The sequence below is a fragment of the Salmo salar genome, chromosome 15, assembly GCF_965601325.2.
Source record: "Salmo salar chromosome 15, fSalSal1, whole genome shotgun sequence".
Taxonomy (NCBI): Eukaryota; Metazoa; Chordata; class Actinopteri; order Salmoniformes; family Salmonidae; genus Salmo; species Salmo salar.
The window spans coordinates 66,179,687-66,204,176 of NC_138305.1; the positions used below are offsets into that span (position 1 = coordinate 66,179,687).

The window sequence follows — 24,490 nt, forward strand, 5'->3', positions numbered from 1 at the left end:
TATCTATAATTCTTAAAATAATTGTTATGCTTTTTGTGAACGTTTATCGTGAGTAATTTAGTAAAATGTTAGCGAATTCCCCGGAAGTTTGCGGGGGGTATGCTAGTTCTGAACGTCACATGCTAATGTAAAAAGCTGGTTTTTGATATAAATATGAACTTGATTGAACAAAACATGCATGTATTGTATAACATAATGTCCTAGGATTGTCATCTGATGAAGATCATCAAAGGTGAGTGCTGCATTTAGCTGTCTTCTGGGTTTTGGTGACATTATATGCTGGCTTGAAAAATGGGTGTCTGATTATTTCTGGCTTGGTACTCTGCTGACATAATCTAATGTTTTGCTTTCGTTGTAAAGCCTTTTTGAAATCGGACAGTGTGGTTAGATTAACGAGAGTCTTGTCTTTAAATAGCTGTAAAATAGTCATATGTTTGAGAAATTGAAGTAATAGGATTTTTAAGGTTTTGAAAATCGCGCCACAGGCTGCAAGTGGCTGTTACGCAAGTGACGCAAGCGTCCCACCTAGCCCATAGAGGTTAAACATGAAACAATTTGTGAAAAGATGTAATGTGATGTTAACCTTCTACATGAGAGTTTGGATTTTCATGTAAAGATTACCTAGTCAGTGGCCACGCCAACGTGAGCATAGACATTACGTCGGCGTCATGGAACCGCCCTTTTCTATTGAAATGTATAAAACCACCCTTGACGAAATGTACATTTCATGCCAAAGAGACCCTCCGTAAGCCGGAGGTCTCAAATGGTTAAGACCACGCAAACCACGGTGTAAGCTTAGGTTGCAAATGGTTAAAAAACTCGGAGACTATCGATCACTACAGAACAAGAGTAAATCTTAGACTATAATTACTAGTCTGCAACTAGAAATTACCTAAGTCTAGAACAAGAATACCGACAACAGCCGAAGAAATCTATCCTATGAGAACTTTTCCGAATGGTACTTTGAAGTATTCATTCTAACCACCTACAACCAGGAAAGACATCGTGACTTCTGGGAAAGTGAACCAGAGACTCTGATGAACCCTACAGGACGATCGAGGATTTCAACAGAGAAGACAACAACGGGCGTCAATATATAAATTGCAATTATTCTCGAATGAGTGGCCATTCATGTGCAAAGGATTAGCATTTCAATGAATATAGTTATAGACTGTGTAGTGAATCCATTTAGTCTTTCCCGCTCTTTCTCAGTCCCAACCCTTTTCCTTATGTCTACCAAGCCGTCATATTGGCTTAGCCCACTAGGGACTTTTCTATCATTGTTAGTAACCAATATCTACTGTTTGTTTGTTATGTATTTCTGTGATTATTTAGTTAGTAAATAAATAATTACGCCAATTTGTATATTGCGGATTCATTATGGAAACTAGGCTTCGTGCAGATAACCAAGAATTTTACGATGTTTGGAATGAGACTAATGAGGTAATGATTAATAATTAATTAATAGAAGAATAATTGATCAGATATTAAAATATCTGAAGAGTTATATTCTGAAAATTATAACTTTCTAATCAACATCTTCCATGGTGCACCTACTTCCTAGTTAATTCAAGTTTACATTATTATTTTAATCACGTAATAATAATTACACAGATAATTGATTTGATAAATTAACAGTCTGCACATTTATTGATAGTCCAGACATGACACCAATAATATTGCTAGGTAGTCTTTTTTAACATCACACCAATTGTTAGAGAAATAACAGGTGCAAACTTTGCACAGATGCAGGAAATATAGCAAATGTGGCCTCCAGATATCCCTGCCCATGAAATATGGCCCATTTTTTTCTGTGTTAACTTCATGTTCTGTAATGGAAGATATTTACAGCAGTCCCAGGGTAATACAGTATCTCAGGGACACAGCAAGGATACATCACTGTTCATTTATTGACGCTGACAGGCCACATCATTACGTAAGAAGTATCAGGTTTAAGATATGACCCAGATGCAGACAGTGTCGAAGAAACAAAAATGTATTTATAAAACAGGGGCTGGCATACGACAGGTCAAAGTCAGGCAGGGGTCCATAATCCAAAGAGGGTGCAAACGTACCAGAACAGCAGGCAGTCAGTCTCAGGGTCAGGGGAGGCAGGGGTCAATATTCCAGTAAGGTGGGGTAAAGTACAAAACGGCAGGCAGGCTCAGGGTCAGGGCTGGCGGAAGGTCAAACAGGAGACAACGGGCTGTGAGACATGGGTTTAACTCTGGACACATGAAAGGTAGGATATACTGTATACGAAGGGTGCGGGGCAACAGAAGACGAACAGCAGAGGGGCTAATGATTTTGGAGATGGGAAACGGGCCGATAAATCGGGGGGGGGTAGTTTGCGGGATTCCACCAAGAGGGGCAGATCCTGAGTGGACAGCCATACCTTTTGCCCGAGACGATATCGGGGAGCCGGGGTCCGGTGGCAATCTGCTTGTCGTCGATACCTGGAGGTGGTCTTGAGGAGGGCCGACCGGGCTCTCCTCCAGGTACGACAAAAGCGGCGGGCAAACGTGCAACAGAAGGTATGCCAACCTCTTCTTCCTGCTCAGGGAATAGCGGGGGCTGATACCCCAGGGAACACTCAAAATGTGATAGGCCCGTAGCAGAGCAAGGAAGGGTGTTGCGGGCGTATTCGACCCACGCTATTGGGAACTGGGAACAGCTGGGAACACCTCACGAACATGCTTCCCTATTCCCCGGATGAGTGCCAATGCCAGGCATGAGGTGGGTAGGATGGTCTCGGGTTCCAGGGTAGTAACCATGAGGCTATAGCAGCGTGACAGCGCATCCAGCTTGACATTCTTGGATCCTGGCCGCTATGAGAGGGAGAAGTTGAACCAGGTGAAAAGCAGGACCCACCTAGCTTGCCTGGAATTGAGGCGCTTGGCGGTGTTGAGATATTTGGCGTTAGGTAAGCCTCGGGTTCTCTCAGCAATGGAGCCGTCGGGGACTTCCAGGATACCTCGGCGACCTCGGTGGTCAAGGTGATGAGCAAGTCGAGATCCATCGGTAGTTCCCAGGCTGCAAGCTCGTCCTTAACTTCCTCTGATACTCTGTGTAGGAACGTGTCAAACAGCGCTTCCGGGTTCCAAGCACTCTCAGCTGCCAACATGTGGAAATCCACCTCATAGCCTGCCACTCTACAGGAGTCTTGGCATAGCTGGAGCAGCTTGCAAGCAGCCTCTCTCCCAGACAACGGAGAATAAAACACGTTCCGAACTTCCTCCATCAACTCCTCCAGACCGAGGCAGACAACGGATTGTTGCTCCCACACTGCCGTGGCCCAGGTGAGTCCCCTCCCGGACATCAGCGTAATGGCTTATGCTATCCTCGAGAGGTCCGAGGGGAACGAAGAAGGTTTGCGGCTCAAAAATGAGGGAGCACTGGGAGAGAAAAGTCTGGCAGGTCCCGGAATCGCCATCATAGTGCTCCGGAGGAGGTAAGCGGGGTTCTCGGAACACTGGGGTTACCAGGGAGGTGACACTGCTAATAGTTGAGTTACTCAGAGGCTGGGAAGTTGCCGTTGTGGTAGGCTGCCTGACAGACAAGCCTCAAAATTGCTCCAGCAATGCGTTTGGAACCCTTCCATAAGACCGCAAAACAACTTCTCGAGCTATCCAATGGTGGCTCCTTGGGAGGAGATGGCGTTGCGGAGCTGGTCCGAGTCTGTTACGTCAGTCATGGCCAGTTTTTACTGTCACGTTTAAGGTATGACCCAGATGCAGACAGTGTCGGGAAACAAAAGATTATTTCTAAAACAGGGACAAGCAAACGACAGTTTAAGACAGGCAGGGGTCAGAGAGGATGCAAAGGGACCAGAACGGCTTGCTGTCTCAGGGTCAGGGCAGGCAGGAGTCAATAATCCAGTAAAGTGGGGTAAGGTACAAAATGGCATAAAGGCTCAGGGCAGGCAGAAGGTCAAAACCGGGAAGGGCTAGATAACAGGAGCAAGAAACAGGCAGGAGCAGGGGAACAAACGTGGGTAGGTTTCACGAACAAAACGAACTGGCAACAGACAAACAGAGAACACAGGTATAAATACACAGGGGATAATGGGGAAGATGGGCGACACCTGGAGGGGGGTGGAGACAACCACAAAGACAGGTGAAACAGATCAGGGTGTGACAAGAAACAATCGTGTCGACATGGTTTAGAGGCCTGAGAGAGACACAGAGAGACAGAAAGAGACAGAAACAGAGAGAGAGAGACAGAAAGAGAGAGCACGAGAGAGAGAGAGAGAGAGAGATACAGCAGTTTTTAACTGTGTGTCCAGTGTTTGAAAAAGTATTGGTGGCGGTTAAACTCTCTGGTATCATTGGGATGCTTAGCATCCCACCTCGACAACAGCCAGTGAAATTGCAGGGCCCAAAATTCAAACAACAGAAATCCCATAATTAAAATTCCTCAAACATACAAGTATTATACATCATTTTAAAGATAAACTTCTTGTTAATCCAACCACATTGTCCGATTTCAAAAAGGCTTTACGATGAAAGCACACCATGTGATTATGTTAGGACAGCGCCTAGCCACAAGAAACCATACAGACATTTTCCAGCCAAGGAGAGGACTCACAAAAGTCAGAAATAGTGATTAAATTAATCACTTACCTTTGATGATCTTCATCTGGTGGCACTCCCATGACTCCATGTTACACAATAAATGTTTGTTTTGTTCGATAATGTCACCTCTTTAGGTCTAAAAACCTCAGTTTTGTTGGTGCGTTTAGTTCAGTAATCCAAAGGCACAAAGCACACTCTCAACATCCAGACAAAAAGTCAAAAAAGTACAGCATAAGTTCATTGAAACATGTCAAACGATGTTTAAAATCAATCCTCAGGTTGTTTTTGTCATAAATAATCAATAATATTTCAACTGGACAAAAGTTTCGTCAATAGAAAAGGAGAAACAAGAAAGGCACGCTCCCGATCACACGCTGGACTCATGTCTGGAAATTTCCACTGTCCACTCATTGAAAGTGCTGTATCTACCTCATTTTTCAGAGTAAAAGCCTGAAACAATGCCTAAAGACTGGTCACATGTAGAAGAAGCCATAGAGATCGTGAACTGGGTCCTAAGTCTTTGTATGGTGGATAGGCTTTCAATGGAAAAACAGCCTTTCAAAATAATAGTACTTCCTGGATGGACTTTCCTCAGGTTTTCACCTGCCATTTCAGTTCTGTTATACTCACAGACATTATTTTAACAGTTTCGGAAACTTTGGAGTGTTTTCTATGCAAATCTACCAATTATATGCATATCCTAGCTTCTGGGCCTGAGTAGCAGGCAGTTTAATTTGGGCACGCTTTTCATCCAAAATTCTGAATGCTGCCCCCTACCCTAGTGAAGTTAAATCAGCAGCCAGCATTTGGGTGTTGGCCTGCTTGACCTCAGTGTTGGGTAATCTTCATGCCTCTACCATCCTACCAAAGATTAGACATTTCAGATACATGGCTCTGATGTTGGGTGACTGGGACTCAAAGTGCACTGCTCAAAGTGTAGAGGGAAAGTAATGCACCAGAGAAGATGAAAAATATCCAAACACATACACATACATGCACACAAATAAACAAGTTTTAGAAAACCTGGAAAAAGTACAAAAAAATCTAAGCAGATTACATTCTAAACCAAAAGCAAAAAACATGGGCTTATGTGCAGATTTGAAAACTGCTGTGGATTATTGTATATTCAGGTGGTTGGCCATTGGTGTTATTTTACGAAGGAAATAAAAAGCTCAGAATACAATTCCACATGATGTAAAGTGATATGTTCATTCGAATATTGACATCTGCATAAAAGCAGTGATTTTGGGACATGTTTTTGGTCTCATTACATCGATGTAAAAGAGAGCACTGCTTTACATTCAGGTATAGCACTGAGATGAGGGACCATTGAGTTCAGGTATGGATAGGCTCAACAATGGAGCTAAATGCTGTAATCCTCTGTACAAGCTCAAACTACATAACATTAAATGTTTGCCAATCAAATTTGACAGCCAATGAGTCTTTAGGGTAATGTTCCAAGTTTCAAAGGATTACTGTGCTGTGTGAGAACAATTTGGCTGCTATTTGTCTTTTTGTCCTTGCTTTTAAGATTAGAGTATAATACCACTGGAGCCCCCGATACAAAAAACACAACTGACTGACTATGAGCTATTATGACCAGCCTATAGCTACCTCTACATGTTCATCATCAGAAATGCTTGTCTTGGCTCATATTATGAGAAAATTAGAGGAAGTGTCAGGCTCTGAAGAGGAAGTGCACATTGTCTCTGAATGTCCCTGCTAAGGGCGCTAACTTAGCCCACAGGAAAGGGTACAGCATGTTACTGTTCCAATAACGCTTATAAAATTGTGGTGTCTCTCAGTCCAAACTGTTTCAGAATGCATACAGCACCCTGCCTTAACCCAGCCCAACTGTAGCTCATGAATATGGATGAGAAACACTTAACCTCTATGGGTCATTCATTCAGCTCATCATAATATCTGAGAAAAAGCTGAAGAAAAGATGCTCCACTTCTGCTGCACATGAATAGTGATTTTGCAGCTGCCTGATCACGTCAGTGTTGAGCACAGGTTTGACTGTTAAACAGTGAGGCAGGCTTTGCATGTAAAGAAAGAAGGAAGCCGACTGGTACTGAGCAGGATTTGTAATGCCCCCATTCTAGGTCTATGGTTCTGTTCTAGCTATACAGTTCAAGTAAATTCCTTATGTAGCTAATTTAACTAAGAGTGTTGTAATGTGAATGGCTGGTCTTTTAGTTAGCTGAGGAGTTAACGTATCTCCCCACAGAGACCACCAGTGGAACTTATGAGAGAGACAGATGATTTACAGCAGGTTTCCCAGCCCTATCACAGCTCTATCCCCTAGCCACCTCTCTTCTCTCTCCATCCAATCAATTAAAGGGCTTTGTCTCTTCAATCGCCTGGCACTCTCCCCAAGTGTTTTGGCTCATCCACTCAGGTACTGTAGTGTATCAGTGTTTTAAAACGCCACAGGGATTAAGGCCTGTGTGTGGTTTTCTGCTTGTCTATATAGTGGTTTGATTATCTGCACCGGAGACATTACACAGATTACACAATCAGTGTTGATGTTTTGCATTATATTCATGTCAGACCTATGGCTCAAGCTGATGATGAAAGTCATGGATTTCCTGTTTATGTTATTTCAGTCAGTTTGTGTGTGCATAGTTAATGCCTTGAACGTCACTGATCTGCTTGGGAGAGAGGATTGGATAGTGTCAGCAAGCTAGTTGAGGACCCACAGCCACACATATACTACCGTTCAAAAGTTTGGGGTTGCTAAGAAAATAACATCAAATTGATCAGAAATACAACGTAGACATTGTTAATGTTGTAAATTACAATTGTAGCTGGAAACGGAATATCTACATAGGCGTACAGAGGCCCATTATCAGCAACCATCACTCCTGTGTTCCAATGGCACGTTGTGTTAGCTAACCCAAGTTTATCATTTTAAAAGGCTAATTGATCATTAGAAAACCCTTTTGCAGTTATGTTAGCACTTTGAAAACTGTTGTTCTGATTAAAGAAGCAATAAAACTGTCCTTTCAACTATACTGCTCAAAAAAATAAAGTGAACACTTAAACAACACATCCTAGATCTGAATGAAAGAAATAATCTTATTAAATACTTTTTTCTTTACATAGTTGAATGTGCTGACAAATAAATCACACAAAAATAATCAATGGAAATCCAATTTATCAACCCATGGAGGTCTGGATTTGGAGTCACACTCAAAATTAAAGTGGAAAACCACACTACAGGCTGATCCAACTTTGATGTAATGTCCTTAAAACAAGTCAAAATGAGACTCAGTAGTGTGTGTGGCCTCCATGTGCCTGTATGACCTCCCTACAACGCCTGGGCATGCTCCTGATGAGGTGGCGGATGGTCTCCTGAGGGATCTCCTCCCAGACCTGGACTAAAGCATCCGCCAACCCCTGGACAGTCTGTGGTGCAACGTGGCGTTGGTGGATGGAGCGAGACATGATGTCCCAGATGTGTTCAATTGGATTCAGGTCTGGGCCAGTCCATAGCATCCATGCCTTCCTCTTGCAGGAACTGCTGACACACTCCAGCCACATGAGGTCTAGCATTGTCTTGCATTAGGAGGAACCCAGGGCCAACCGCACCAGCATATGGTCTCACAAGGGGTCTGAGGATCTCATCTCGGTACCTAATGGCAGTCAGGCTACCTCTGGCGAGCACATGGAGGGCTGTGCGGCCCCCCAAAGAAATGCCACCCCACACCATGACTGACCCACCGCCAAACCGGTCATGCTGGAGGATGTTGCAGGCAGCAGAACATTCTCCACGGCGTCTCCAGACTCACGTCTGTCACGTGCTCAGTGTGAACCTGCTTTCATCTGTGAAGAGCACAGGGCGCCAGTGGCGAATTTGCCAATCTTGGTGTTCTCTGGCAAATGCCAAACGTCCTGCACGGTGTTGGGCTGTAAGCACAACCCCCATCTGTGGACGTCGGGCCCTCATACCACCCTCATGGAGTCTGTTTCTGACCGTTTGAGCAGACACATGCACATTTGTGGCCTGCTGGAGGTCATTTTGCAGGGCTCTGGCAGTGCTTCTCCTGCTCCTCCTTGCACAAAGGCGGAGGTAGCGGTCCTGCTGCTGGGTTGTTGCCCTCCTACGGCCTCCTCCACGTCTCCTGATGTACTGGCCTGTCTCCTGGTAGCGCCTCCATGCTCTGGACACTACGCTGACAGACACAGCAAACCTTCTTGCCGCAGCTCGCATTGATGTGCCATCCTGGATGAGCTGCACTACCTGAGCCACTTGTGTGGGTTGTAGACTCCGTCTCATGCTACCACTAGAGTGAAAGCACCGCCAGCATTCAAAAGTGACCAAAACATCAGCCAGGAAGCATAGGAACTGAGAAGTGGTCTGTGGTCCCCACCTGCAGAACCACTCCTTTATTGGGGGTGTCTTGCTAATTGCCAATAATTTCCACCTGTTGTCTATTCCATTTGCACAACAGCATGTGAAATGTATTGTCAATCAGTGTTGCTTCCTAAGTGGACAGTTTGATTTCACAGAAGTGTGATTGACTTGGAGTTACATTGTGTTGTTTAAGTGTTCCCTTTATTTTTTTGAGCAGTGTAGTTGAGTATCTGGAGCATCAGCATTTTTGCGTTCGATTACAGGCTCAAAAGGACTAGAAACAAAGACCTTTCTTCTGGAACTTATCAGTCTATTCTTGTTCTGAGAAATGAATGCTATTCCATGCGAGAAATTGCCAAGAAACAGAAGTTCTCGTATAGCGCTGTGTACTACTCCCTTCACAGAACTGCGAAAACTGGCTCTTACCAGAATAGAAAGAGGAGTGGGAGGCCCCGGTGCACAACTGAGCAAGAGGACAAGTGCATTAGAGTGTCTAGTTTGAGAAACAGATGCCTCACAAGTCCTCAACTGGCAGCTTGATTAAATAGTACCCGCAAAACACCGGTCTCAACGTCAACAGTGAAGAGGCGACTCCGGGATGCTGGCCTTCTAGGCAGTACATCGCAGCACTGTAAAAATAGCAACTTAACCAATTACTTAATCATAGTTATTCTGTGAGTTGGGTGGACTTCAGAAAGACAACAAATTGAGCTAAACAAACTTTGCACACAGTGAGCTGAATGTATAAAAATGTGTTGTGTTGAATTACAAATTCATGTTTGCCTTTGGAAGGCAACACTGTATGCTGGTTTAGCTATTTGCACAAATGTTGAGCTAACTCACAATCCTATTGTAGCTTGTTGCCTTACAATTGTATGTTGAATCAACAAACTCTGATCGAAATGAGCTGAATATGAACAAGCTTCTTGAGTAAAAACACAAACGTGTTTGCTCAAAACCATTCAATATCATATTTCCCAGCAAGCTTTTTTTTCAGAATTTTCAAAAATATTTGTTTCAGTAACTGTGTTTTTGCAATTACAGTACATTGATTGGTTGATTAATTTAAGGCTACAGAAACATAAATAACATACATCTTTCTGAACTAATCCAATCTGTTAGTAGTTGGTCTTTTGCACCCGTGACTGAAATGGCTGTTCAAGTTTATAGGATTTAAGTACTCTCAATAATCAATCTTCCCTACTCTGGCAGTTATTCTCAATGTAGGTTGCGGGTGATTAAAAGTTCCAGTTGTTGGATATCCTCACTCTGGCTGGATTCCAATAGGAATTACACTGCCCTTTGCAAGCCAGCATAATGTGACTTGCAGGCTTGCCGTGGCCTGAAAACCAGAATTTCAGATCACTGCGTTAGGGTGTAACTAGGCCCTCAAAGAAAGGCCTTAGGATATATGTAAAGTTTTGTCATAAAGAGTTACATTGTACGTTGAATCAACTTTTTAAAATATTTTTACAGTGAGGGACCTGTAGAGGCAGAGGAAAGGAGAGTGGTCTAAATAACATGGAGCCTTATCCTGAGGCATTAAGCAACCTTTTCTGTGGCACCAAGGACTCAGTGGGCACGCTGTATGAGGCGACCTTTATCATGAGCGCACTTACTGTGGTCTTAATTAAAGAGAATGTATATAGAGCATAGTCACACAATCACCCACACACAGACACACACATACACACACACACACACACACACACACACTGACACATACCACCACCTACCCTCACTAAATGGCCCCCTTCTCCACATGTCCAGAAATTCAATCAGTTCTGCCTTAACCTGCAATAACCGACAACTACATAGAAGTTTCATTGTTTTTATTTAGGCGTGTTGCAGGTATAACTGCGTTGGAGCTGTCAAATCAGCAAGCGGCTCCTGGCATTATACCTATTGCGGATATTGCCATTGGATGTGCCGAGTTGGATTAGTAATAATCCCATGCAGCCTTGTTACAAATTGGAACACTGGAATGTGTGTTGTAATCTACACCTCGATTAGGCTGATATTAATCACTATTATTTTGTTGAAAGATTTTAAATGTCAGTGCCATTACTTCTATATAGTCTACACTTTCTCGTTCTGAACTTCTTCTAATGCAAATGGGATGCGTGTGGCTTCGTGACAATGACCACACGAGCAGCCACTCTGATTTGACAGCTCTTAATGCAAAACACCAGCTGTGCGGGTCCAGCTACCACTGGTTAACGCGTGACATGATTGAATCTAGGCTTAGATCTGTATTTTCACTTTGTCCCTCTCAATGTTCTACCTATTTCCCTCCAACTGGTATCACTGTGGAGGTAGAGAGTGAGGTATGCAGGACCAAAGCAGTTAAGATGTGCAGGATAGCTGAGCGGGAGAATCAGTTCACAACTAAAGTATGTGGACGTCCTTACCTGGCACGATCAATATGGCAGGTAAAGGGCGAAGAGAGCTGTATGTAAATCTAACGGAGGTCAAATCGATCTACCGCACACACACAAACACAAAACACACTCACAGATGGCACAGGCATGCAGACGCTCCCTTACAAGATTCTCTCTTGTTCTCGATTTCTCAACTCGATAACAATCTATTTAGTTTACAATAATTATAATGAATAATCAATTACTACAGTAAGAATATGTTCAGTGAGCAATTTGAAATCCAAACAGAGCATGCAGATAGCTGAAATACATCTTAAAAGCGCTTTGAGACCTTGTGAGAAAAGTAAGCCCATTTCATGGCCCATTTCTATAAAGCATGCAGATAAGGACTAACTCAACGTTGAAGCACATGCACTTGGATAGGGCCATAGAAACGTATAAAGCAGAATACACTGCTGTGCACATTGCGAGGCCATGCCTGTTGATTAAAAGAGCCGGGCTATTGTTAATGATATGAGCCACTCCATCTGCTCCCTAGTGGGCATCTCTCAGGAATGAGATGAGGAGGATGTTCAGGTTTGTATACGGCATATTAAGCTGACATGTTATAGCTCCAGTAGCATGGTGCTATCCAGACCCATACAGTATAGGGGTTCTAACATGCAAGATCATAGTGTGCTGCAAATGCTTTGTTAGAGATTGCCTTCCAAGAGTTTGATCTGGTACCAGGTATAACCTTTTTAGGATCCATGTAAAACCCTTTCCACAGAGGGTTCTACATAGAACCCAAAAGAGTTCTACCTGGAATGAAAAAGGGTCAGCCGAAGAATCCTTATGGAACCCTTTTTTCTAAGAGTGTGTAGACTCTCAGTTTTGCTGTGCAGTGATGTGCTGGGTTGACTGTGCAGTGATGTGCTGCGTGTTTAAGTTTTGGTTGGTGTGGTTGGTTGTTCTGTGCTACCTGGCTGCCTGGTGCTAATGCACTGCAGTGGCTCTTTAGTATTCCTCTCCTGCCGTCTGAGAAGGGTCTCCTCTGGGACTGGCGTGGAGTGGCGGGGAAGAGATGCAGCCAGTGCCCATCTCGGCCACCGCTCCCTACCGCCCTCCATACATTCTATTAATAAGCCCTGCGCACAGAGTCTGTGGCAGGCAGCAGACAGGGCCATGCAGGGGACACAATCAGAGCGCCGGGCCAGGCTGGAGGGGGGACAGGGCATGTAATCCAAAAAGTATTGATTGGAGGACTGGGCCTCTCTGTGTGTCAGAAAGTGATAGGGGTTGCTGACTGTAGGACCCACAGAGGATGAATACAGAGCAAGGCCAAGAGACAGTTAACTATTCTGTTAGGTGTGTTGTCTAAGGTGTATGTGTGCGTCCGTCAGCATTCCTGCTTGCCTGCATGCATGCATGTCTACTGCCCCTCTGTATTCCCCTAAAGTGAAATAACACCTCCTAATATCGAAATCACACTGATTTGTTTTAATTTCTATGAGGTTCTCTGTGTGATATGATACATATTTATCAAGATAAAGAATACACACAATTTTGAATATTTGGTTCCATTTGTCATTGCCAGCACAGACCCTCTCCACACAAAGCCTGTATAGGTCCACCTAAACAGAGCGTTTTTCCTGGCTCTAGCAACTATGAGTACTAACGTAATTAAATCCTGTACAATGAATCATTTCTCCAAGCTAACATCATTTATTTACAAACAACACATTCATACTCATCGAAATCCAATCATTTCTCTCCTCCTGTTAAAACAAACTGTCTCTCTCATTTTGAAAGTAAATGAGAAAGTACATTTTCAGTGTGGCTAATGTCTGTGTTTTGCAAACATTTATATTCATAGAAAGAACAAATCTAAAACCCCTCGCCCCCATTTTAATCAACATCTCTCCTTTAATGATTCTATTTTGTATAATGTGTGTTTCTCTGTTAACTGTTGTTGTGCTGTCTGTTTGTTGCAGGTGATGGGAACCCCAAGGAGAGCAGTCCCTTCATCAACAGCAGCAGTGCCAGCGACGTGGAGAAGAGCCAGCAGTACAATGGCAAGAATATGGCCCTGTTTGAGGTCTGTAACACAGGGCTCCCTAACACTGCTTACCTATAATTACACAATAATTAAATACTGTAATGACTTTGTTCCATTCGTTTGGAACAACCACCTACAGTATATACGAAGCCTTGCTTGCTCAGGCACCAGGTGGTTTGAATTCTTTGAAATAAGTACTGGTTTCTCAGTTGTCAATACAGCTTAGAGGACTGTAAAATGAGGGCTGATATGATGTCTGTCCACCTGTCCCTGTGTACTGTAGGAGGAGATGGACAACAGTCCCATGGTGTCGTCCATACTCAGCAGTCTGGCCAACTACTCCAACCTGCCTCAGGGCAGCAAAGAGCACGAGGAGGCCGAGAACGAGGAGGGGGCGGCTCCATCCAAAAAAAAACCTGCTGTCAAGGTACTTCATCTAATCTAAACTAAAGTCTGGTCCTAAACATAAACATTAGCTGGAGTTTGAATTGATCTGATGCGGCAGAGTATGTCCCTTCCAGGCCACCATTGTCCACCTGACAAGGTGGAGGATTAAGCTGATTAAGAACGGACAGGAGGGTTACTGATGACGCTGTCAGCCATGTTTAGGCCTGGACAGGATGTCATTGATGGCTGTGCGTGCTGCCCTTTTCCTTCCCTGACGTTACACATCAGTTTGGTAATTTATAGGACCTGAGCAGGATCCACATTACCCCTGTTACCCAGCATGTGTGCAGTGGAGCATAATCCTGATACAAGAAGCTACTCTCTAGGCCTGTCTTGTTACACTGGTCTGAGTCAGGTTACTGTATCATTCACTTCCACTCCTTTTCTTGTAATCCACATCCTAATTTGACAGCTCCCTCCAGCCAAGAGGCCACAAGAGGCTGGTATTATGAGAGAATATTAGGATGCGGTATTATGAAATAACACATATGGAATCATGTAGTAACCAAAAAAGTGTTATATTATGTTTTATTTTATATTTGAGATTCTTCAAAGTAGACACCCCTGGCACGGATAACAGCTTTGTACACTCTTGGCATTCTCTCAACCAGCTTCATGAGGTAGTCTCCTGGAATGCATTTCAATTAACAGGTGTGCCTTGTTAAAAGTTAATTTGTGGAATTTATTTCCTTCTTAATGTGTATGAGCCAATCAGTTGTGTTATGACCAGGTAGGGGTGGTATACAGAAGAAAGCCCTATTTGGTAAAAGACCAAGTCCATATTATGGAAAGAACAGCTCAAATAAGCAAAGAGAAACAACAGTCCATCATTACTTTAAGACATGAAGGTAAGTCAATACGGAAAATTTCAAGAACTTTGAAAGTTTCTTCAATTGCAGTCGCTAAAACCATCAAGCACTAGGACTGCCACCCCTCAGTAAAAGGCACATGACAGCCTGCTTGGAGTTTTCCAAATGGCACCTAAAGGACTCTCAGACCATAAGAAACAAGATTCTCTGGTCTGATGAAAACAAGATTGAACTCTTTGGCCTGAATGCCAAGCGTCACGTCTGGAGGAAATCTGGCACCATCCCTATGGGGAAACATTGTGGTGGCAGTATCATATGGTGGGGATGTTTTTCAGTGGCAGGGACTGGGTGACTAGTCAGGATCAAGGGAAAGATGAACGGAGCAAAGTACAGAGAGATCCTTGATGAAAACCTGCTCCAGAGCACTCAGGACCTCAGACTAGGGCAAAGGTTCACCTTCCAACAGGACAATGACCCTGAGCACACAGCCAAGACAATGCAAGAGTGGCTTCGGGACAAGTCTCTGAATGCCCTTGAGTGGCCCAGCCAGAGCCCGGACTTGAACCCAATCGAACATCTCTGGAGAGACCTGAAAATAGCTGTGCAGCGTTGCTCCCCATCCAACCTGAGCTTGAGAGGATCTGTAGAGAAGAATGAGAGAAACTCCCAAAATACAGGTGTGCCAAGCTTGTAGCATCCTACCCAAAAACACTTGAGACTGTAATCACTGCCAAAGGTGCTTCAACAAAGTACTGAGTAAAGGGTCTGAATGCTTATGTAAATGTGATATTTCTGTTTTTTATTTTTAATAAAATTGCTTCAATTAAAAACAAAAATGTTACAAGGTCAGTAAAATGTCGACTAAGTGATGTCCTATGGGAGATCCAATCCCATATAACTCAATAGCTGAAAGCCATGTCTAATCAATTGAAGAGTTTGAGAAGTACATGTTCTCCTCTATACATATCTAGACAGACAGGCCCACATTAAGAAAATAATTAGATGGTCCTTCTCCCTGGTAACAGAACAATTGCTAGTCATTACCTAAATGAGCTGACAGAGATAGAGGATTTGTACAACCTCAGCCAGTATCCTAGAGCCACCTCCACTTGCGTGAATAGAAGATTGAAAGTAAGTGTCCACTAATATGATATCACACATCTGGATTATTTTAACTCCATGTAGTGAGACACCGAGGAATCTCTGTTGCCTGAATTTCAGCTTTATGCCTCAGAAGCAAAAAAGCCTTCAATCATGGAGCGCCACAAACGTATCTCCTGCCCAAAATAACGAGGAGAAGGAGGAGAAAGTGTTATCTTTCTGCTGCCATTGAAATAGGTTAATGTGGGAGGAAATGTCCCCATTTTGACTGAACAAAGAGCTTGTCATTCTCTCTTCATATGATTACTGTCTTTTTGTGATGGGATAGAGGAGGGCTTGTGAGTTTCGAATGAGTATGATGAGTATATGAGTATGATGAGTGCAGTATGAATCGGTACTGTATCCACTCAACCCAGATGCCGGAGCCGGTCACTAGAGGAATTTGTTTTGTTTCACTAAGGGTGTGGGGTACATTACTGTACTTGTATAAAGTTTGTACTGCCATACCACAGTTAAACATTTTCATATTTAATCAGTATTGATTTGTGTTTGTTCTCCAGGCACCATCGCTGGGCACTCTGATGGGGGTGTACCTGCCCTGCATCCAGAATATCTTTGGTGTGATCTTGTTCCTGCGGATGACCTGGATGGTGGGCATCGGAGGGGTCTTTGGCTCCTTCATCATCGTCTTCATGTGCTGCTCCACGGTGAGTCACAGCTCTGGACCATATTCTTTTCACTCTCTCTCTCCTGTTCTCCTCCTTCTTTTTTCTTCCCCTCAAACTCTCTCTCTCTTTCCTTGTTTCCCTTTCCCTGTGAAAGCTCTTTTTCTCTTTCGCCCTTCCATCCACTTTGCCTCTCCCCTGTCCTCTATCCTCTCTCCATCATTGTTAGAATGGGCACTGTGCCAGCCAGAGCAGAAAGAGAGGCACGTTCGCAGCACTGATAAGGATATACTCAACTCCACTTCCATTTGAATTATGTTTGATGTCCCAAAGCTCTCCTAGTTGAGTAAATCCTAGTTTAATCCTATTTTGACCTGAGGTAGCCCTGAAAGCTTTACAGAATACATTTACTATTCATCCCTTAACTTACTTACATAAATAGCTTCTTTTTTTAAGTGTTGTATACCCAAGTATATTTTCAGATTCCATCACATTTCGGTTCACAGTAATTTCATCATTTTCTACTGAAAATAATTATTTAACCCATAAGAACTGTAACTTAAATTTCATAATGCATTTAGAATGCATTTATCCAAACAGTGTTCCTTTTGGTTTGCGCCCCAAGAGACTGAAAGCTATAGCCTTAGTACTTAGTACTAGCCTTGAGAGCTATCTTCCCCATGAGCCAATCCCCAAACACTAGATGACTGCCCTTACCCACGTCTGTCACTGATCCAGTGACAAATGAAGGCTAGCTAGCGCTCTGAGCTGCTATCAGCTCAATGACTGCCGATTAGAATGTCAGCTGCAGCACTGACCCTGAAGGCAGATATAGCCTGTCCCGAACTGATCAAAGACAACATCAAACCCCAACAACTCTGATTCAGCAGTGAGCTCAGGACTATAAAGAACTGCTTCTTGGGGCAATACATAAAGGTGGTGACCAGTTGGACCTCTGTTCCAGTCCCACCCCAGGGATAGTAGAGGGCTGTGTGTGTAGCTGTGTGTAGCTGTGTGTAAAGCCTGCTCTTTGTTCTGCAGTCTGTGGAAATGTATGTTGAGATCCATCAGATGTGTTAGATAGAAAAGACAGCAGGATGGGAGAAGTGCCTGAGCTATCTTATTATAAGAGATGTGTGTGTTTCCCAACCCAACACTGATTTGCCACTTCATGTATTTCGTGTCTTGTTATGCTTTGTACATGGTGATCAGTTCACATCACCATCAATTTACACATATCATTTATCCTCACTTAATAAGGGGTCACTTGATCTCAGTTCTGTGCCAAAGAGCATGACTTAAATAGCAGAATAGATCAAAATGTCATACCCTCTAAATTGTTGTTACCCAAAATTACAACCAACTAATTGCAGCATTACCACAAAAATGGAAGAGGCAAGTGGAAGGGGGAAAAAGTAAGGAACTTCTGTAGTCCCTGCATTAAAGACCAAAAATGGTTAAAGAAATTTGTGATAAATAAAAATATATACCAGTTTCATTTAAGGACCAAAAAATTGACAGAGATGCCATCTAAATTGCAAAATATTTGGGAAGAGATGTACTGATTCCTTGGCACATGGTTTATGAATTGACACACAAAACGACACCGGATTCAAAACTTTTTCCATTTAAATCGTTATACAAAATTCTTGTTTATCTTTCATTTACAATCTGTAGAAACTATTAGAAAGGTTCAGTACTTTTGTGAAGCATCACAGCACAGTTTAAAAATATATGGCAAATAGAAATCCAAAATGGACGGTGTTAAGCAATAGATGGGAGTGGTTGAAAGGAGCTGAAGGGTGAGACTAATAACAACAAGATAACAAATGTAAAAAATACTGGGTCTGTAAAATGTGTATATGTTCAGAACTTTTGTGAAATAGCACAGTTACAAATAGAAATCAACTGGATGGACATCAGAAATAGAGGAAGGACAGGACTAACAACAAACAAAATATAATTATTGTAAAATAGATTGTGTCTGTAAAATGTGTATAGTATGTATAAACTGAAGGTAGAAGCCTAAGTGTTATTGTTATTTAGTTTACTCCGATTGGGGGAGGGGTGGTAGGGTTTGCGGGGAATAATAAAGGTATATTCTAAAAATAGTGTGTATGTGTATATATGTACGTGTATGTATGTGTATATACAGTTAAAGTTGGAAGTTTACATACACCTTAGCCAAATACATTTCAACTCAGTTTTTCACAATTCCTGACATTTATTCCTAGTAAATATTCCCTGTCTTAGGCCAGTTAGGATCACCACTTTATTTTAAGAATGTGAAATGTCAGAATAATAGTGGAGAGAATGATTTATATCACCTTTTATTTTTTTCATCATATTCCCAGTGGGTCAGAAGTCGACATACACTCAATTAGTATTTGGTAGAATTGCCTTTAAATTGTTGACTCATTTGCGAACAAGCTTTAACTTCCTGACTGATGTCTTGAGATATTGCTTCAATATATCCACATCATTTTCTTTCCTCGTGATGTAATCTATTTTGTGAAGTGCACCAGTCCCTCCTGCAGAAAAGTATGATCACAACATGATGCTACCACCCCCATGCTTCACGGTTGGGATGATGTTCTTTGGCTTGCAAGCCTCCCCTTTTTTCCTCCAAACATAACGATGGTCATTATGGCCAAACAGTTCTATCTTTGTTTCATCAGACCAGAGGACATTTCTCCAAAAAGTACGATCTTTGTCCCCATGTGCAGTTGCAATCCGTAGTCTGGCTTTTTTATGGCAGTTTTGGAGCAGTGGCTTCTTCCTTGCTGAGCGGCCTTTCAGGTTATGTCGATATAGGACTTGTTTTACTGTGGATATAGATATACTTTTGTACCTGTTTCCTCCAGCATCTTCACAATGTCCTTTGCTGTTGTTCTGGGATTGATTTGCACTTTTCGCAACAAAGTACGTTCATCTCTAGGAGACAGAACGCGTCTCCTTCCTGAGCGGTATGATGGCTGAGTGGTCCCAAGGTGTTTATACTTGCGTACTGTTGTTTGTACAGATGAACGTGGTACCTTCAGGCATTTGGAAATTGCTCCCAAGGATGAACCAGACTTGAGAAGGTTTTCTTCTGAGGTCTTGGCTGATTTCTCTTGATTTTCCCATGATGTCAAGCAAAGAGGCACTGAGTTTTTGATTGAGCTCAGTCATCTCTCTCTCTATCGCGTTTGTTATGTCACACTATTTTTGTCTCTCCGTGACTTCTTCTCTCTCCCTCTGTCCTGAGATCTGTTTTCTTCAGTGTCTCTCTGTATCCATCTCTTTCCCTTCCTCCTGATATCTTGTTCTCTCTCCGTTCGACTCTTCCCTGATCTGTTCAGTATTTGTCTCTATCTAGCCATCTCTTTCTCTCCCCATGACTAGCGCTATCTTTCTTTGGCTAACTACCCCCCCCCCCCCCCCCCTCTCTTAATGATTGCCTCTCTCTAATACCATCCCTCATGCTCTACCTCCTTTTTTTTTACTCTGTCCTTCTTGCCCTCTTCCTGACACAACTTTCTCTCTCTTCTGTCTTCTTTATTTACTGTCACCTTTCCCCTCTCACAGGCACCCTTCTACTCCTCTCATTCTCTATCTCTCATGATTCCATTCTTACGAGCCTAATTCTCCCTCCTTTTCCCACCTCTCTCCCTATCTGTCCCTTTCATTCTCTCTCCACTCTCCATTCTCACCTCCCTTCCTGCCCTCTCTGTCTTCCTGCCTCTCCCCCTCTCTCTCTCCTCATTGTCATTCTGCCTTGTGGTTTTGTGAAATGCCCTACCTGCACTGAGCTTTAGCGGAGATGGTTGGTCTGCCTGCTCAAACATATTAATTATTAATCCTTTATTTAGCTGATGCCCTTTTCTCCACTGGGGCTTTGGGACCCAGCAGAAAGGGCAGATTAAATAAGCAACACAGATTGGGTATACATAAACCACTGATCCAGAGTCAGCTATTTTTTCACCCATCGAACGGGTATGGTTATTTGGAGGTAGTGTCATCTGATCCTAGATCTGTGGTTAAGGGAAACTTTTATGTCAAGTCTGCAGATTATTCACCTTAGATATAAATACTGAAACTATTGATTGCTGTGATCTCTATATTTTTTTTTCATCAAGGATGTTGATGAGATTGATGAGGCGTCATTTTAGATCAAGGTTGCATTGTGTATGTTGTCATGATCGATCATCAGCCAAATAGCTAAGAAACTGTTTGGAACCATCCTCCCAAAGTTCATATTCATACGGAACTTTGGCATAAGGATGGAGCATCACAGACAATATATTATTAAGGTCAGGCACCACAGGCTAAAATTACAATTTTGAGATTTTGGGGTATTTTGGTCCATTAATATTAGTATTTTCAAAAAGTAGAAGTAAAAATGTCAAAAAGTTGATGAAAGTGTTTATTTTTGTTACTTTTTTATACTACTCTCATAAAAATGTATTGAAGTGTCACCACCTGTAAATGGACATACTTGCATAATTTCAAAGCTCACTACATTGAATCACACATCATTTCATAGAGAATGTTACAAACTCATTATGTAGTAACTTCGTTTGGAGAGATGGTGATTGGGTCTAAATAGGTGTTTGGCATTTGGTAGTCTAAATTCAGTGTACTTATCTTTTAACTGCCATTTTCCAAAAGGCAGACTCTTCCCACATGCCAACTCATTTTTCTCAGCCTCAGAACCATCTGCATTCATCAAATGTTGTGTATTTATCATTAGACATGTTCTCCAGACTTACACTTAGGGAATTGTTGATATGATGTCAAAGTTCTATTCTAGAATACATTTTCTTTAAAAAAAAAGCACCCAAAGTGCAATTTACATACCTTTCTTTTGTATTATACAGATAGAAAGATGAACAATGTAATTATCCACAACCTCCTATGTGTAAATCCTGGAGTGTCTTAACAAAATTAAACCAAAAGGCTGACATCATCCATGGTGCAGAAAAATGTATTTGCATGCTATGCAAATACTGTAGATGCATATTTCATGAGATGTAATTTCATATTTTAATACAATATTTCAGAAGAATTGTAATACAAAAAAGTATTATATTTGTGTCCACATTCAACTGGTTTAAAGGTGACTGTGATATGATTAAAGTGGTATAATTACCCTATTAGGGTGTGGTGCCTTGCCTTTAACTGTTTAACTAAGAATCAGCACTCTGCATCTGAGGGCTAAAATAGATGTAACTGCTCCATTTAAAATAGTGTTCTCTCCCCTCTGTCTCCTCTCAGACCATGCTGACAGCTATCTCCATGAGTGCCATCGCAACAAATGGAGTGGTGCCAGGTGAGTGTGTATCACAGGCACACCTTGGTGCGTGCATGAATGGAAGGTCTGGGTGACGCATAGCAATCTTGTTGTTTTTTTCCAACCGGTTAGGTTTTCACATCTGATATTGCTCTGGTCTGTGATAGGACAGTTAATGCTAGCATGGCTAAATCAGAACCACACTGTACTAGCACCCCTTCTATCATCTGTACAAAGTATGAAAGTGTTGAAGTGTGAAAGTGTGAAACAACAGAAACCTTTCTATTTCTATTTGGAAACTCAAACTATTCTGTGCCTATCCATAGAGTCATGATATTGTATAGAAAGGCTAAGGCTTTTTTCCTGATAAGCTCTATCTAACATGCCTAAGCAATGTCCATGCAGCACTATATTTCTGTTGACAAACTACTACTTCTGCATATTCAAGCCCGAAGTCTTTAGACTTATGTGCAGACCTGGGGTTTATCATTGAATACAATGTTGCAGAGATCGAGCCAAAGAGGAATGCCAATGGTTGTGTTTGTGTCTTTCAGCTGGAGGCTCCTACTACATGATCTCCCGTTCCCTTGGCCCTGAGTTTGGCGGAGCTGTCGGAATTTGCTTCTATCTGGGAACTACTTTTGCAGGTGCAATGTACATCCTTGGAGCCATCGAACTTCTGCTGGTAAGGAAAGATGATTGCTATTATTTTATCGTTTTGTTTGCTATCTGTTTTGTTTCCCCCTGTGCCTTGTGTCCGGCGTTTTATTTTGGGGGCGAGACCACATGCAACATTGATGAATGCAGGAGGAAGATGTTTGTTCTTCTTTCTACAGATTGTGGTGCAATAGATTATGCCAAAACATATCCATTAAATACAATCAATTTAGTTTATATCTTTTCATTTTAGACAAATATGAAAAGTTGTTACAATTCCTGATAACATTTCAATTATAATTGATTAATCCAGCAATCTGTCACACTCACAGCAAACTGTTAATTTGTTAGTGCCTTGTCTGTGCCATTATCATGATATAAAAGCAATCCATTATCCATTACATTTATATGATTTCTCCAATGTTTGAGATAATGTCTGATTTCTATTCCTACACCCTCTCACTCACTCCCTGCTTCCTTTTTTCTCCTCATCCTTTTCTGTCGCTCGCTCCCACTCTCCCTCCATCCTCGGCCCACCATCTGTCATTTTTAACACACCCTTTCTCTCCCTCCATCCTATTCTTACTCTCTTTTCTTTTCCTCTCTCCTTTTCCCTCCACTTCCCTTTCTCTCTCTCCCTCCATCTTTCCCTTCTCCAGATCTACATCCTCCCCCAGGCAGCCATTTTTAAGATGGAGGGTCTGGAGGGGGCTGATATGGAGGCAGCGATGCTGAACAACATGCGTGTATACGGCACCATTGTGCTCAGTTTCATGGCCACGGTGGTATTTGTGGGGGTCAAATATGTCAACAAGCTGGCTCTGGTCTTCCTGGCCTGCGTCATTCTGTCCATCCTGGCTGTCTATGCTGGGGTCATCAAGACGGCCTTTGAACCCCCTGTTTTCCCGTAAGTTTGACCTGACTGAGCCTTGTGGTGGTGCATGCTGGTGTCCTTTACATGCTCTCCCATACACATTGGTGCTTCCAAAACTTTTTCCTGCTGTTGCTCACTTACACCCAAACCAGACAATGACCCTCAACATGGGGGCCCCTCAGGGGTGCGTGCAAAGTCCCCTCCTGTACTCCCTGTTCACTCACGACTGCATGGCCGCACACGACTCCAACACCATCATTAAGTTTGCTGACGACACAACAGTGGTTGAGCTGATCGCCAACGACGATGAGACGGCCTAGACAGAGAAGGTTAGTGACCTGGCAGTGTGGTACCAGGACAACAACCTCACCATTAACATCAGCAAGACAAAGGAGCTGATCGTGGACTAAAGGAAACGGAGGGCCGAGCACACCCCCATCCACATTGATGGGCTGTAGTGGAGCATGTTGAGAGCTTCAAGTCCCTCAGAGTCCATATCACTAAGGTCCACACACACCAACGCAGTCGTGAAGAAGGCACGACAAAGCCTCTTCCCCTTCAGGAGGACTGAAAAGATTCAGCAAGTTATACAGCTGCACCATCAAAGAAAGGTCCTAAAAATTGTCTCCAGCTACCCAAGTCATAGTCTGTTCTTTCTGCTACTGCACGGCAAGCAGTACCAATGCACCAAGTCCGGAATCAACAGGACCCTCAACAGCTTCCAACCCCAAGCCATAAGACTGTCAAATCGTTAACAAATTATAGCTACCCAGACTATCTGCATTGACCCTTTTTGCACTAACTCTTTTAACTCATCACATATGCTGCTGCTACTAATGTTTATCATCTATCCTGTTGCCTAGTCGCCTTATTCCTACCTATGTGTACATATCTACCTCAAACACCTCGTACCCATGCACATCCACTCGTTACTCGAACGTGTGTTTATTTCCAAGTTATCTTTATTCATTGTGTATTTACATTACATTACATTTAAGTCATTTAGCAGACGCTCTTATCCAGAGCGACTTACAAATTGGTGCATTCACCTTATGATATCCAGTGGAACAACCACTTTACAATAGTGCATCTAAATCTTTTAAGGGGGGGGTTAGAAGGATTACTTTATCCTATCCTAGGTATTCCTTAAAGAGGTGGGGTTTCAGGTGTCTCCGGAAGGTGGTGATTGACTATTTATTCCTCATGTTATTATTTTTCTATTATTTAAACATTTTCTCTCTGTGTTGTTGGGAAGGGCCCGTAAGTAAGCATTTCACTGTTAGTCTACACCTGTTGTTTACGAAGCATGAGG

The 24,490-nt window shown here is 42.7% G+C and overlaps 1 protein-coding gene across 1 annotated transcript in view; it reads left to right on the forward strand.

The window, feature by feature from the left end:
- The window catches only part of LOC106571859 (solute carrier family 12 member 5), a 109,327-nt gene that overhangs the window by 58,117 nt on the left and 26,720 nt on the right, over window positions 1-24,490 (forward strand). Inside the window, exons 2-7 of the mRNA XM_014145360.2 lie at window positions 13,289-13,392; window positions 13,637-13,780; window positions 16,271-16,417; window positions 21,632-21,686; window positions 22,202-22,332; window positions 22,964-23,211. Of these exons, the coding sequence (XP_014000835.1) occupies window positions 13,289-13,392; window positions 13,637-13,780; window positions 16,271-16,417; window positions 21,632-21,686; window positions 22,202-22,332; window positions 22,964-23,211 (829 nt within the window). The remainder of the gene's footprint in view (window positions 1-13,288; window positions 13,393-13,636; window positions 13,781-16,270; window positions 16,418-21,631; window positions 21,687-22,201; window positions 22,333-22,963; window positions 23,212-24,490) is intronic.